The 15,000-nt window shown below is 47.1% G+C and overlaps 1 protein-coding gene across 1 annotated transcript in view; it reads right to left on the bottom strand.

Moving 5' to 3' along the window:
• Positions 1-15,000, bottom strand: part of LOC307031018 (kalirin-like) — an 86,250-nt gene that overhangs the window by 19,354 nt on the left and 51,896 nt on the right. The window contains exons 38-40 of the mRNA XM_079667729.1: positions 7,906-8,060; positions 3,520-3,622; positions 2,397-2,558 (exon numbers count right to left, since the gene is read on the bottom strand). Coding sequence (XP_079523855.1) covers positions 2,397-2,558; positions 3,520-3,622; positions 7,906-8,060 — 420 coding nt within the window. The remainder of the gene's footprint in view (positions 1-2,396; positions 2,559-3,519; positions 3,623-7,905; positions 8,061-15,000) is intronic.

Here is a 15,000-nt window from a genome sequence, read left to right as displayed (position 1 = left end):
ACCCACATACCTAGGAGTTGGCCAGATGTGTGTAAATTACTGTTCATGGTCATTTGAAAACAAATGCCGTTGTTGGATAAAAACAAACACACCGAACATACACACACACATCATGCGCCTTTGTGACCGGACATTTCCTTCATACAACGAGTAATAGGGGGAATAATCGGGCCGTTCGATGTGTTTGTGTAGGTTTTACAAATAAAACAAATAGCTCTACACCCCTGGCCCCAATGTCCTTAAAATGAAGTCCGTGTTCGAAATATATCTCAAATAATGTCTGCACTGCCATTTCCCCACATAAACATAACAGTCTGCGATTAAACGGTTGTCTCCTGTGTGCTCCACTTCCTATTGACGCAACGGTAACTTTCTCTGCGCACGAGAGCCTGAGACCTTATGCTAACCAATTTTGATTTATTTTGTATGTTTTGGATGAAATAATATGACTGGTATAGGTGCGAAAACCCCCCAAAAAAGAAGACATTTTTGATCAAATATTTTTTAATATTTATAATTCTGCAAATATTACTATAAACTCACAGCTATTTCGCGGACCGGCAGTAACACCTTCGCGGCCCGGTACCGGTCTGCGGACCGGGGGTTGGGAACCCCTGCCGTAGATGTCTTCACGGCTGGACTGTTAGCACACTTGTGAAGTTTGAGCACTTTTTAAACATTTTCATAGGAGTTATAGCGACATCATGTTTTATGGCGAGGGATGCGTTTCCATGGAAACGGCATATGGTGAGATCTCAGAATTGGCGTAGAGCTGTTGAGGCATGGACCGGTGATATGGACAAGTGAAGATTGGGGGACGATTGGACCGTGTCGATTGGACTTACAGCGACATCCTGTTTCATGGCGAGTGGTCTGTCGCCATGGCAACGGCATTTGATGACACCCCATAATATGCTTAGATGCGTTGATGGCTGCATCGTTACCAAACCTGTGAAGTTTTGGGTTGTTTGGAGTATTTTCACTGAAGTTATGAGAAAACCGTGTTTTATTACACTACTCTCTCTCTTCTCTTGATCGCCCTCTCTCTTCTCTCTCTCTTCGTCATATGATGATGACACCCCATAATTGCTGTAGAGCTGTTGAGGGCAGGCCCGTTACCCTCTATCTGGAGTCTGCTGCTCTGAGCATGTCAGGTGGAGTGATGACATCATCGTGTTCCATTACACAGGTGTTTATAGTTGAGCTAACGAGCTCTGTAGAGATCAAAGGCTTCACTGTTCTGAATGAGAGATAAACCTCTTACATGTGAACGTTTTGTGGAAGAACCGTAACAGATATCTGTGAAATTTCAAAACGTGAAGCATGTCAAGGAAGTTGAGTATCTGAAGTGTAATTTTTGTGTAGTTTCGGGTTAATAATGTGGCCTTTTTGGCAGTTTAACTAAAGGTGTGCTGCCGTGAGGAAATATCTGCCTGAAATTACAATGGGCTTTAATGGAGACATGTTGAAAGTTTTTGTCACTTCATGCCCTCAAGAGGCACTTTGCTTCATTATTTTTGCTTCATTATTTGTCATTTTTCAAGCTACGAGATGTTTTCCTACGTTTGTCATAAAAGATTATGTCTCAGGAATGTAGGGTTTGTGAATTATGGCAGTTTTAAAAAACCATATGAAGGCAAATTGAAATCTGTCCTCCATAGCTGTGACATCACACACTCTAAAATGTGAAGAAAACCTCTTTACCAAGGTCTGAACTATGTTTAATATCTCTAAAAGTACAAATCAGATTTAAAAGTTGTTTTACACGAATAATGTCAGAAAGATGTGTAACATTTTAAAGTTGGAATGAGGTGTCTGACTGAAAGTATGAAGGAACAGTTAGCAGTTGAAGTCGCATGAAGATTTGTTGAAGTCTGAAGAGTTTCTCCATTGACTTCAATGTTAAAAATGTGATGTATTATGGGATGTATCTCTGGAATTATGAAAGTTATGAATGAGAAAAGTAATAGCCATCGATTCCCGACCAAGCTGAACGCTTTGATGTTTGAACGGAGTTTCTGCGATGTGGAATGTGGGAGGAGAAGAGGGCCAACATAACAGGCGTAATCATAATACTGATGTTGTGCGTCAGCGCTCCGCCCGCTCTGCTGAACCTCATCATCTCACGTTTCAAAGTTCTGTCATTTATTTCAATTAGTTGAGAAAAATCTAAAATGTAAAAGAAAAAAATCAGCACATAAAATGAAAACATCAAGAAATCTACAAGAAATATCTTTAATTTATTTGAAAAATGATCTCCAGTTCCTCCCTGTGTGTGTGTGTGTGTGTGTGTGTGTGTGTGTGTGTGTGTGTGTGTGTGTGTGTGTGTGTGTGTGTGTGTGTGTGTGTGTGTGTGTGTGTGTGTGTGTGTGTGTGTGTGTGTGTGTCTCTCTCACCTGTGCAGGTGTAGTGTCGGTGGTCCTCACTAGGCACCACCCTTGTCTCTCCACTGATCTCTCCACCAGCTCCACCGTCTGACCGCAGCGCACCCCGATCTCTCCGGCAGCGCCGGGGGAGAAATCCAGCAACACCACGACTAACTCACAGCCTCCGGACAGCTGGGGGGTGAGCGAATCAAACGCCTCCTCAGAACAGGGTTTATAGTGTGTTTCCAGTTGTGCTATCCACTTTAAGAAGTCATAAAGGGTTAATACAACTCCTTAAAATCTGTAAAATGAAACAATATTTCTAATGGTCTTCTTCCCAGCTGAGGGACGCAGGGTGAGCGAATCAAACACCTCCTCACAACAGCATTTATATAGAGTTTTTGTGTGTGTGTGTGTGTGTGTGTGTGTGTGTGTGTGTGTGTGTGTGTGTGTGTGTGTGTGTGTGTGTGTGTGTGTGTGTGTGTGTGTGTGTGTGTGTGTGTGTGTGTGTGTGTGTGTGTGTGTGTGTGTGTGTGTGTCTCTCTCCTGGGATTAAAGGGTGTTTCCGTACAAATGCAACCCAGCTGTGAGCTGCAGCGTGGAGAGTAAAAACACAGGGTTAGTACTTCTACTGCAGAAATACTACTAAGAACTTCAGTCTGAGAAGTATAAACACTTAATACTAATGTTATCTAAGTAAAAGTACACAGGTTTAATCAGCTAAATGTACTGAAGGCACATTATTTAAATATGTATTATACTTACTGTCCTGGGTCAGAGGTCACTAACCCCTCCCACCCCGCAGCAGGTAAACAAATGAAATGTACCTCAGAGCGATGCAGAGAGAAGTGAACGAGTTACAGAGGGGCGAGAGACTGAGGAAACTCCCCACACACACACACACACACACACACACACACACACACACACACACACTGAGGTCATCAGACACATCCCTCACTCACTCACACACACACACCCCTCTGCACACACTCCTAAAGTTACTTTAGTTTTTGTGTGTGTGTATGTGTGTGTGTGTGTGTGTGTGTGTGTGTGTGTGTGTGTGTGTGTGTGTGTGTGTGTGTGTGTGTGTGTGTGTGTGTGTGTGTGTGTGTGTGTGTGTGTGTGTGTGTGTGTGTGTGTGTGTGTGTACCTTGTCGCTGTCTGCAGTGTTCTGGGAGGTTCTGGAGGCGATGGACACCGTGTCAGGCTGACTGCTGGCGTCTCCAAAACTGTCTGCGTCCTCACTCGTCTCCCTGAGGGTGAGACAGGTAGAGAGACAGACAGGTAGAGACAGACAGGTGGGGGGAGACAGGTAGAGAAACAGACAGGTAGAGACAGACAGGTGGGGGGAGACAGGTAGGGAGACAGACAGGTAGAGACAGACAGGTAAAAAGACAGACAGGTAGATAGACAGACAGGTAGAGACAGACAGGTAGAGAGACAGACAGGTGAGGGGAGACAGGTAGAGAGACAGAGAGGTAGAGAGACAGACAGGTAGAGACAGACAGGTAGAGAGACAGACAGGTAGAGAGACAGACAGGTAGAGAGACAGACAGGTAGAGACAGACAGGTAGAGAGACAGGCAGGTGAGGGGAGACAGGTAGAGAGAAAGACAGGTAGAGACAGACAGGTGGGGGGAGACAGGTAGAGAGAGACAGGTGGGGGGAGACAGGTAGAGAGACAGACAGGTAGAGACAGACAGGTGGGGGGAGACAGGTAGAGAGACAGACAGGTAGAGACAGTCAGGTGGGGGGAGACAGGTAGAGAGACAGACAGGTAGAGACAGACAGGTAGAGACAGACAGACAGGTGGGGGAGACAGGTAGAGAGACAGACAGGTAGAGACAGACAGGTGGGGGGAGACAGGTAGAGCGACAGACAGGTAGAGACAGACAGGTGGGGGGAGACAGGTAGAGAGACAGACAGGTAGAGACAGACAGGTGGGGGGACACAGGTAGAGCGACAGACACGTAGAGACAGACAGGTGGGGGGAGACAGGTAGAGAGACAGACAGGTAGAGACAGACAGGTGGGGGGAGACAGGTAGAGAGACAGACAGGTAGAGACAGACAGGTGGGGGGAGACAGGTAGAGCGACAGACACGTAGAGACAGACAGGTGGGGGGAGACAGGTAGAGAGACAGACAGGTTGGGGGAGACAGGTAGAGAGAAAGGTAGAGAGACAGACAGGTAGAGACAGACAGGTGGGGGGAGACAGGCAGAGAGACAGACAGGTAGAGACAGACAGGTGGGGGGAGACAGGTAGAGAGACAGACAGGTAGAGACAGACAGGTAGAGAGACAGACAGGTGGGGGAGATAGGTAGAGAAACAGACAGGTAGAGACAGACAGGTGTGGGGACACAGGTAGAGAAACAGACAGGTGGGGGGAGACAGGTAGAGAGACAGACAGGTGGGGGGAGACAGGTAGAGAGAAAGGTAGAGAGACAGACAGGTAGAGACAGACAGGTGGGGGGAGACAGGCAGAGAGACAGACAGGTAGAGACAAACAGGTAGAGAGACAGACAGGTAGAGAGACAGACAGGTGGGGGAGACAGGTGGGGGGAGACAGGTAGAGACAGACAGGTGGGGGGAGACAGGTGGGGGGAGACAGGTAGGTAGAGACAGACAGGTAGAGACAGTCAGGTGGGGGGAGACAGGTAGAGAGACAGACAGGTAGAGACAGACAGACAGGTGGGGGAGACAGGTAGAGAGACAGACAGGTAGAGACAGACAGGTGGGGGGAGACAGGTAGAGCGACAGACAGGTAGAGACAGACAGGTGGGGGGAGACAGGTAGAGAGACAGACAGGTAGAGACAGACAGGTGGGGGGAGACGGGTAGAGCGACAGACACGTAGAGACAGACAGGTGGGGGGAGACAGGTAGAGAGACAGACAGGTAGAGACAGACAGGTGGGGGGAGACAGGTAGAGAGACAGACAGGTAGAGACAGACAGGTGGGGGGAGACAGGTAGAGCGACAGACACGTAGAGACAGACAGGTGGGGGGAGACAGGTAGAGAGACAGACAGGTTGGGGGAGACAGGTTGAGAGAGAGACAGACAGGTAGAGACAGACAGGTGGGGGGAGACAGGCAGAGAGACAGACAGGTAGAGACAGACAGGTGGGGGGAGACAGGTAGAGAGACAGACAGGTAGAGACAGACAGGTAGAGAGACAGACAGGTGGGGGAGATAGGTAGAGAAACAGACCGGTAGAGACAGACAGGTGTGGGGACACAGGTAGAGAAACAGACAGGTGGGGGGAGACAGGTAGAGAGACAGACAGGTGGGGGGAGACAGGTAGAGAGAAAGGTAGAGAGACAGACAGGTAGAGACAGACAGGTGGGGGGAGACAGGTAGAGAGACAGACAGGTAGAGACAAACAGGTAGAGAGACAGACAGGTAGAGAGACAGACAGGTGGGGGAGACAGGTAGAGAAACAGACAGGTAGAGAAAGACAGGTCGGGGGAGACAGGTAGGTAGAGACAGACAGGTGGGGGGAGACAGGTAGAGCGACAGACAGGTAGAGACAGACAGGTGGGGGGAGACAGGTAGAGAGACAGACAGGTAGAGACAGACAGGTGGGGGGAGACAGGTAGAGCGACAGACAGGTAGAGACAGACAGGTGGGGGGAGACAGGTAGAGAGACAGACAGGTAGAGACAGACAGGTGGGGGGAGACGGGTAGAGCGACAGACACGTAGAGACAGACAGGTGGGGGGAGACAGGTAGAGAGACAGACAGGTAGAGACAGACAGGTGGGGGGAGACAGGTAGAGAGACAGACAGGTAGAGACAGACAGGTGGGGGGAGACAGGTAGAGCGACAGACACGTAGAGACAGACAGGTGGGGGGAGACAGGTAGAGAGACAGACAGGTTGGGGGAGACAGGTAGAGAGAGAGACAGACAGGTAGAGACAGACAGGTGGGGGGAGACAGGCAGAGAGACAGACAGGTAGAGACAGACAGGTGGGGGGAGACAGGTAGAGAGACAGACAGGTAGAGACAGACAGGTAGAGAGACAGACAGGTGGGGGAGATAGGTAGAGAAACAGACAGGTAGAGACAGACAGGTGTGGGGACACAGGTAGAGAAACAGACAGGTGGGGGGAGACAGGTAGAGAGAAAGGTAGAGAGACAGACAGGTAGAGACAGACAGGTGGGGGGAGACAGGTAGAGAGACAGACAGGTAGAGACAAACAGGTAGAGAGACAGACAGGTAGAGAGACAGACAGGTGGGGGAGACAGGTAGAGAAACAGACAGGTAGAGACAGACAGGTCGGGGGAGACAGGTAGGTAGAGACAGACAGGTGGGGGGAGACAGGTAGAGCGACAGACAGGTAGAGACAGACAGGTGGGAGGAGACAGGTAGAGCGACAGACACGTAGAGACAGACAGGTGGGGGGAGACAGGTAGAGAGACAGACAGGTAGAGACAGACAGGTGGGGGGAGACAGGTAGAGAGACAGACAGGTAGAGACAGACAGGTGGGGGGAGACAGGTAGAGCGACAGACACGTAGAGACAGACAGGTGGGGGGAGACAGGTAGAGAGACAGACAGGTTGGGGGAGACAGGTAGAGAGAGAGACAGACAGGTAGAGACAGACAGGTGGGGGGAGACAGGCAGAGAGACAGACAGGTAGAGACAGACAGGTGGGGGGAGACAGGTAGAGAGACAGACAGGTAGAGACAGACAGGTAGAGAGACAGACAGGTGGGGGAGATAGGTAGAGAAACAGACAGGTAGAGACAGACAGGTGTGGGGACACAGGTAGAGAAACAGACAGATGGGGGGAGACAGGTAGAGAGACAGACAGGTGGGGGGAGACAGGTAGAGAGAAAGGTAGAGAGACAGACAGGTAGAGACAGACAGGTGGGGGGAGACAGGTAGAGAGACAGACAGGTAGAGACAAACAGGTAGAGAGACAGACAGGTAGAGAGACAGACAGGTCGGGGGAGACAGGTAGGTAGAGACAGACAGGTAGAGACAGACAGGTGGGAAGAGACAGGTAGAGAGACAGACGGGTAGAGACAGACAGGTGGGGGGAGACAGGTAGAGCGACAGACAGGTAGAGACAGACAGGTGGGAGGAGACAGGTAGAGAGACAGACGGGTAGAGACAGACAGGTGGGGGGAGACAGGTAGAGCGACAGACAGGTAGAGACAGACAGGTGGGAGGAGACAGGTAGAGAGACAGACGGGTAGAGACAGACAGGTGGGGGGAGACAGGTATAGAGACAGACAGGTAGAGACAGACAGGTGGGAAGAGACAGGTAGAGAGACAGACGGGTAGAGACAGACAGGTGGGGGGAGACAGGTATAGAGACAGACAGGTAGAGACAGACAGGTGGGAAGAGACAGGTAGAGAGACAGGTAGATGCTGCTTACTACAAACTCTGCAGCCCTTTCACAATAAAATCCCTCTAGCTATTTCAAAATATAACTCTTTTTATTAACACTTTAATATTTAAATTGATAATTGTGTGTGTGTGTGTGTGTGTGTGTGTGTGTGTGTGTGTGTGTGTGTGTGTGTGTGTGTGTCTGACCTGCGGCTGATGCTACGCTGCCTCCCCAGCGTTGGGTTGGGGGTCTTGGGGAGGGGGATGGGTTCCCTCAGAGCCCCCCTCAGGTGACCCCTCCTCTCCTGGATCACCTGGCGGATGCTGCGGACCCACTCCTGCTTCAGCTCCAGGGACGCCGCCTATGGGGGGGACAGGTGACCTCGTTAGAGTGGTCAGGTGACCTCGTTAGTGTGGTCAGGTGTTTCTTCGTTTGTCGTCAGGTAATTACAGTGTGTGTCGTCAGGTAACCTCGTTAGTGTGTCGTCAGGTAATTAAAGTGTGTGTCGTCAGGTAACCTCGTTCGTGTGTCGTCAGGTAATTAAAGTGTGTGTCGTCAGGTAACCTCGTTAGTGTGTCGTCAGGTAACCTCGTTAATGTGTCGTCAGGTAACCTCGTTAGAGTGTCGTCAGGTCATTAAAGTGTGTGTCATCAGGTAACCTTGTTAATGTGTCGTCAGGTAACCTCGTTAGAGTGTCGTCAGTTCATTAAAGTGTGTGTCGTCAGGTAATTAAAGTGTGTGTTGTCAGGTAATTAAAGTTGTGTGTCGTCAGGTAATTCAAGTGTGTGTGTCGTCAGGTAATTAAAGTGTGTGTGGTCAGGTAATTAAAGTGTGTTTGTTGTCAGGTAATTAAAGTGTGTGTCGTCAGGTAATTAAAGTGTGTGTCGTCAGGTAATTAAAGTGTGTGTCGTCAGGAAATTAAAGTGTGTGTCGTCAGGTAATTACAGTGTGTGTGTTGTCAGGTAATTGAAGTGTGTGTCGTCAGGTAATTAAAGTGTGTGTCGTCAGGAAATTAAAGTGTGTGTCGTCAGGTAATTAAAGTGTGTGTCGTCAGGTAATCAAAGTGTGTGTCGTCAGGTAACCTCGTTCGTGTGTCGTCAGGTAATTGAAGTGTGTGTCGTCAGGTAACCTCGTTAGTGTGTCGTCAGGTAATTAAAATGTGTGTCGTCAGGTAACCTCGTTAGTGTGTCGTCAGGTAACCTCGTTAGTGTGTCGTCAGGTAATTAAAATGTGTGTCGTCGGTAACCTCGTTAGTGTGTCGTCAGGTAACCTCGTTAGTGTGTCGTCAAGTAATTAAAGTGTGTGTCGTCAGGTAATTAAAGTGTGTGTCGTCAGGTAATCAAAGTGTGTGTCGTCAGGTAATCCAAGTGTGTGTCGTCAGGTAATTAAAGTGTGTGTCGTCAGGTAATCAAAGTGTGTGTTGTCAGGTAATCAAAGTGTGTGTCGTCAGGTAATTAAAGTGTGTGTGGTCAGGTAATTAAAGTGTGTGTGGTCAGGTAACCTCGTTAGTGTGTCGTCAGGTAACCTCGTTAATGTGTCGTCAGGTAACCTCGTTAGAGTGTCGTCAGGTCATTAAAGTGTGTGTTGTCAGGTAACCTCGTTAGTGTGTCGTCAGGTCATTAAAGTGTGTGTCGTCAGGTAACCTCGTTAGAGTGTCGTCAGGTAATCTCGTTAGTGTGTCGTCAGGTCACCTCGTTAGAGTGTCGTCAGGTAATTAAAGTGTGTGTGTCGTCAGGTAACCTCGTTAGTGTGTCGTCATGTAACCTCATTGGAGTGTCGTCAGGTCATTAAAGTGTGTGTCGTCGGGTAACCTCGTTAGTGTGTCGTCAGGTAACCTCATTAGAGTGTCGTCAGGTAATTAAAGTGTGTGCCGTCAGGTAACCTCGTTAGAGTGTCGTCAGGTAATTAAAGTGTGTGTCTTCAGGTAACCTCGTTAGCGTGTCGTCAGGTAATCAAAGTGTGTGTCGTCAGGTAACCTCGTTAGAGTGTCGTCAGGTAATTAAAGTGTGTGTCGTCAGGTAACCTCATTAGAGTGTCGTCAGGTAATTAAAGTGTGTGTCTTCAGGTAACCTCATTAGAGTGTCGTCAGGTAATTAAAGTGTGTGTCTTCAGGTAACCTCGTTAGCGTGTCGTCAGGTAATCAAAGTGTGTGTCGTCAGGTAACCTCGTTAGAGTGTCGTCAGGTCATTAAAGTGTGTGTCGTCGGGTAACCTCGTTAGTGTGTCGTCAGGTAACCTCATTAGAGTGTCGTCAGGTAATTAAAGTGTGTGTCTTCAGGTAACCTCGTTAGCGTGTCGTCAGGTAATCAAAGTGTGTGTCGTCAGGTAACCTCGTTAGAGTGTCGTCAGGTAATTAAAGTGTGTGTCGTCAGGTAATTAAAGTGTGTGTGGTAAGGTAATTAAAGTGTTTGTCGTCAGGTCATTAAAGTGTGTGTCGTCGGGTAACCTCGTTAGTGTGTCGTCAGGTAACCTCATTAGAGTGCCGTCAGGTAATTAAAGTGTGTGCCGTCAGGTAACCTCGTTAGAGTGTCGTCAGGTAATTAAAGTGTGTGTCTTCAGGTAACCTCGTTAGCGTGTCGTCAGGTAATCAAAGTGTGTGTCGTCAGGTAACCTCGTTAGAGTGTCGTCAGGTAATTAAAGTGTGTGTCGTCAGGTAATTAAAGTGTGTGTGGTAAGGTAATTAAAGTGTTTGTCGTCAGGTAATTAAAGTGTGTGTCGTCAGGTAACCTCGTTAGAGTGTCGGCAGGTCCTTAAAGTGTGTGTCGTCAGGTAACCTCGTTGGATTGTTGTCAGGTAATTAAAGTGTGTGTCGTCAGGTAATTAAAGTGTGTGTCGTCAGGTAATCAAAGTGTGTGTCGTCAGGTAATCAAAGTGTGTGTCGTCAGGTAATTAAAGTGTGTGTCGTCAGGTAATCAAAGTGTGTGTTGTCAGGTAACCTCGTTAGTGTGTCGTCAGGTAACCTCGTTAATGTGTCGTCAGGAAGCCTCGTTAGAGTGTCGTCAGGTAATTAAAGTGTGTGTCGTGAGGTAATTAAAGTGTGTGTGGTCAGGTAATTAAAGTGTGTGTGGTCAGGTAATTAAAGTGTGTGCCGTCAGGTAACCTCGTTAGTGTGTCGTCAGGTAACCTCGTTAATGTGTCGTCAGGTAACCTCGTCAGAGTGTCGTCAGGTCATTAAAGTGTGTGTTGTCAGGTAACCTCGTTAGTGTGTCGTCAGGTCATTAAAGTGTGTGTCGTCAGGTAACCTCGTAAGAGTGTCGTCAGGTAATCTCGTTAGTGTGTCGTCAGGTCACCTCGTTAGAGTGTCGTCAGGTAATTAAAGTGTGTGTGTCGTCAGGTAACCTCGTTAGTGTGTCGTCAGGTAGCCTCGTTAGAGTGCCGTCAGGTAATTAAAGTGTGTGTCGTCAGGTAACCTCGTTAGTGTGTCGTCAGGTAGCCTCGTTAGAGTGCCGTCAGGTAATTAAAGTGTGTGTCGTCAGGTAACCTCGTTAGTGTGTCGTCAGGTAATTAAAGTGTGTGCCGTCAGCTAACCTCGTTAGAGTGTCGTCAGGTAATTAAAGTGTGTGTCGTCAGGTAACCTCGTTAGAGTGTCGTCAGGTAATTAAAGTGTGTGTCGTCAGGTAATTAAAGTGTGTGTCGTCAGGTAATTAAAGTGTGTGTCGTCAGGTAACCTTGTTAGTTTGGTCAGGTAACCTCGTTAGTGTGTTGTCAAGTAATTAAAGTGTGTGTCGTCAGGTAATCAAAGTGTGTGTCGTCAGGTAACCTCGTTAGTGTGTCGTCAGGTAATTAAAGTGTGTGTTGTCAGGTAACCTCGTTAGTGTGTCGTCAGGTAACCTCGTTAGTGTGTCGTCAAGTAATTAAAGTGTGTGTCGTCAAGTAATTAAAGTGTGTGTCGTCAGGTAATTAAAGTGTGTGTGGTCAGGTAATTAAAGTGTGTGTCGTCAGGTAATTAAAGTGTGTGTCGTGAGGTAATTAAAGTGTGTGTGGTCAGGTAATTAAAGTGTGTGTCGTCAGGTAATCAAAGTGTGTGTCGTGAGGTAATTAAAGTGTGTGTGGTCAGGTAATTAAAGTGTGTGTGGTCAGGTAATTAAAGTGTGTGCCGTCAGGTAAAATCGTTAGTGTGTCGTCAGGTAACCTCGTTAATGTGTCGTCAGGTAACCTCGTTAGAGTGTCGTCAGGTCATTAAAGTGTGTGTTGTCAGGTAACCTTGTTAGTGTGTCGTCAGGTCATTAAAGTGTGTGTCGTCAGGTAACCTCGTAAGAGTGTCGTCAGGTAATCTCGTTAGTGTGTCGTCAGGTCACCTCATTAGAGTGTCGTCAGGTAATTAAAGTGTGTGTGTCGTCAGGTAACCTCGTTAGTGTGTCGACAGGTAACCTCATTAGAGTGTCGTCAGGTCATTAAAGTGTGTGTCGTCAGGTAACCTCGTTAGAGTGCCGTCAGGTAATTAAAGTGTGTGTCGTCAGGTAACCTCGTTAGTGTGTCGTCAGGTAATTAAATTGTGTGCCTTCAGGTAACCTCGTTAGAGTGTCGTCAGGTAATCAAAGTGTGTGTCGTCAGGTAACCTCGTTAGAGTGTCGTCAGGTAATTAAAGTGTGTGTCGTCAGGTAATTAAAGTGTGTGTCATCAGGTAATTAAAGTGTGTGTCGTCAGGTAATTAAAGTGTGTATCGTCAGGTAATTAAAGTGTGTGTCGTCAGGTAACCTTGTTAGTTTGGTCAGGTAACCTCGTTAGAGTGTCGTCAGGTAATTAAAGTGTGTGTCGTCAGGTAACCTCGTTAGAGTGTCGTCAGGTAATTAAAGTGTGTGTCGTCAGGTAACCTCGTTAGAGTGTCGTCAGGTAATTAAAGTGTGTGTCTTCAGGTAACCTTGTTAGCGTGTCGTCAGGTAATCAAAGTGTGTGTCGTCAGGTAACCTCGTTAGAGTGTCGTCAGGTAATTAAAGTGTGTGTCGTCAGGTAATTAAAGTGTGTGTCGTCAGGTAATTAAAGTGTGTGTCGTCAGGTAATTAAAGTGTGTATCGTCAGGTAATTAAAGTGTGTGTCGTCAGGTAACCTTGTTAGTTTGGTCAGGTAACCTCGTTAGAGTGTCGTCAGGTAATTAAAGTGTGTGTCGTCAGGTAATCAAAGTGTGTGTCGTCAGGTAACCTAGTTCGTGTGTCGTCAGGTAATTGAAGTGTGTGTCGTCAGGTAACCTCGTTAGTGTGTCATCAGGTAACCTCGTTAGTGTGTTGTCAAGTAATTAAAGTGTGTGTCGTCAGGTAATCAAAGTTTGTGTCGTCAGGTAATCAAAGTGTGTGTCGTCAGGTAACCTCGTTAGTGTGTCGTCAGGTAATTAAAGTGTGTGTCGTCAGGTAACCTCGTTAGTGTGTCGTCAAGTAATTAAAGTGTGTGTCGTCAAGTAATTAAAGTGTATGTCGTCAGGTAATTAAAGTGTGTGTGGTCAGGTAATTAAAGTGTGTGTCGTCAGGTAATTAAAGTGTGTGTCGTCAGGTAATCAAAGTGTGTGTCGTCAGGTAATTAAAGTGTGTGTCGTCAGGTAATCAAAGTGTGTGTTGTCAGGTAACCTCGTTAGAGTGTCGTCAGGTAATTAAAGTGTGTGTCGTCAGGTAATTAAAGTGTGTGTGGTCAGGTAATTAAAGTGTGTGTGGTCAGGTAATTAAAGTGTGTGTGGTCAGGTAATTAAAGTGTGTGTCGTCAGGTAATTAAAGTGTGTGTCGTCAGGTAACCTCGTTAGTGTGTCGTCAGGGAACCTCGTTAATGTGTCGTCAGGTAACCTCGTGAGAGTGTCGTCAGGTCATTAAAGTGTGTGTCGTCAGGTAACCTCGTTAGTGTGTCGTCAGGTCATTAAAGTGTGTGTCGTCAGGTAACCTCGTTAGAGTGTCGTCAGGTCACCTCGTTAGAGTGTCGTCAGGTAATTAAAGTGTGTGTCGTCAGATAACCTCGTTAGTGTGTCGTCAGGTAACCTCAGTGTCGTCAGGTCATTAAAGTGTGTGTCGTCAGGTAACCTCGTTAGTTTGTCGTCAGGTAACCTCGTTAGCGTGTCGTCAGGTAACCTCGTTAGTGTTTCGTCAGGTAACCTCGTTAGTGTGTCATCAGGTAACCTCGTTAGAGTGTCGTCAGGTAATTAAAGTGTGTGTCGTCAGGTAATCAAAGTGTGTGTCGTCAGGTAATTAAAGTGTGTGTCGTCAGGTAATTAAAGTGTGTGTCGTCAGGTAATTAAAGTGTGTGTGGTCAGGTAATTAAAGTGTGTTTCGTCAGGTAATTAAAGTGTGTGTCGTCAGGAAATTAAAGTGTGTGTCGTCAGGTAATTAAAGTGTGTGTCGTCAGGTAATCAAAGTGGGTGTCGTCAGGTAATCAAAGTGTGTGTCGTCAGGTAATTAAAGTGTGTGTCGTCAGGTAGCGTCGTTAGAGTGTCGTCAGGTAATTAAAGTGTGTGTCGTCAGGTAACCTCGTTAGAGTGTCGTCAGGTAATTAAAGTGTGTGTCATCAGGTAACCTCGTTCGAGTGTCGTCAGGTAATTAAAGTGTGTGTCGTCAGGTAACCTCGTTAGAGTGTCGTCAGGTAATTAAAGTGTGTCATCAGGTAACCTCGTTAGAGTGTCGTCAGGTAATTAAAGTGTGTTTCGTCAGGTAATTAAAGTGTATGTCGTCAGGTAGCCTCGTTAGAGTGTCGTCAGGTAATTAAAGTGTGTGTCGTCAGGTAACCTCGTTAGAGTGTCGTCAGGTAATTAAAGTGTGTGTCGTCAGGTAACCTCGTTAGTGTGTCGTCAGGTAACCTCGTTAGTGTCGTCAGGTAATTAAAGTGTGTGTGGTCAGGTAATTAAAGTGTGTGTGGTCAGGTAATTAAAGTGTGTGTGGTCAGGTTATTAAAGTGTGTGTGGTCAGATAATTAAAGTGTGTGTGGTCAGGTAATTAAAGTGTGTGTCGTCAGGAAATTAAAGTGTGTGTCATTAGGTCATTAAAGTGTGTGTGGTCAGGTAATTAAAGTGTGTGTCGTCAGGAAATTAAAGTGTGTGTCATTAGGTCATTAAAGTGTGTGTCGTCAGGTAATCAAAGTGTGTGTCGTCAGGTAATCAAAGTGTGTGTCGTCAGGTAATTAAAGTGTGTGTCGTCAGGTAATTAAAGTGTGTGTCGTACGGTAACCTCGTTAGAGTGTCGTCAGGTAATTAAAGTGTGTGTCATCAGGTAACCTCGTTAGAGTGTTGTCAGGTAATTAAAGTGTGTGTCGTCAGGTAACCTCGTTAGTGTGTTGTTAGATAATTAAAGTGTGTGTTGTCAGGTAATTAAAGTGTGTGTCGTACGGTAACCT

Source organism: Notothenia rossii, assembly GCF_949606895.1.
Source record: "Notothenia rossii genome assembly, chromosome: 3".
Classification (NCBI taxonomy): Eukaryota; Metazoa; Chordata; class Actinopteri; order Perciformes; family Nototheniidae; genus Notothenia; species Notothenia rossii.
Note: the sequence above shows the minus strand (reverse complement) of the source record. Positions and strands in the feature narration are given on the sequence as shown.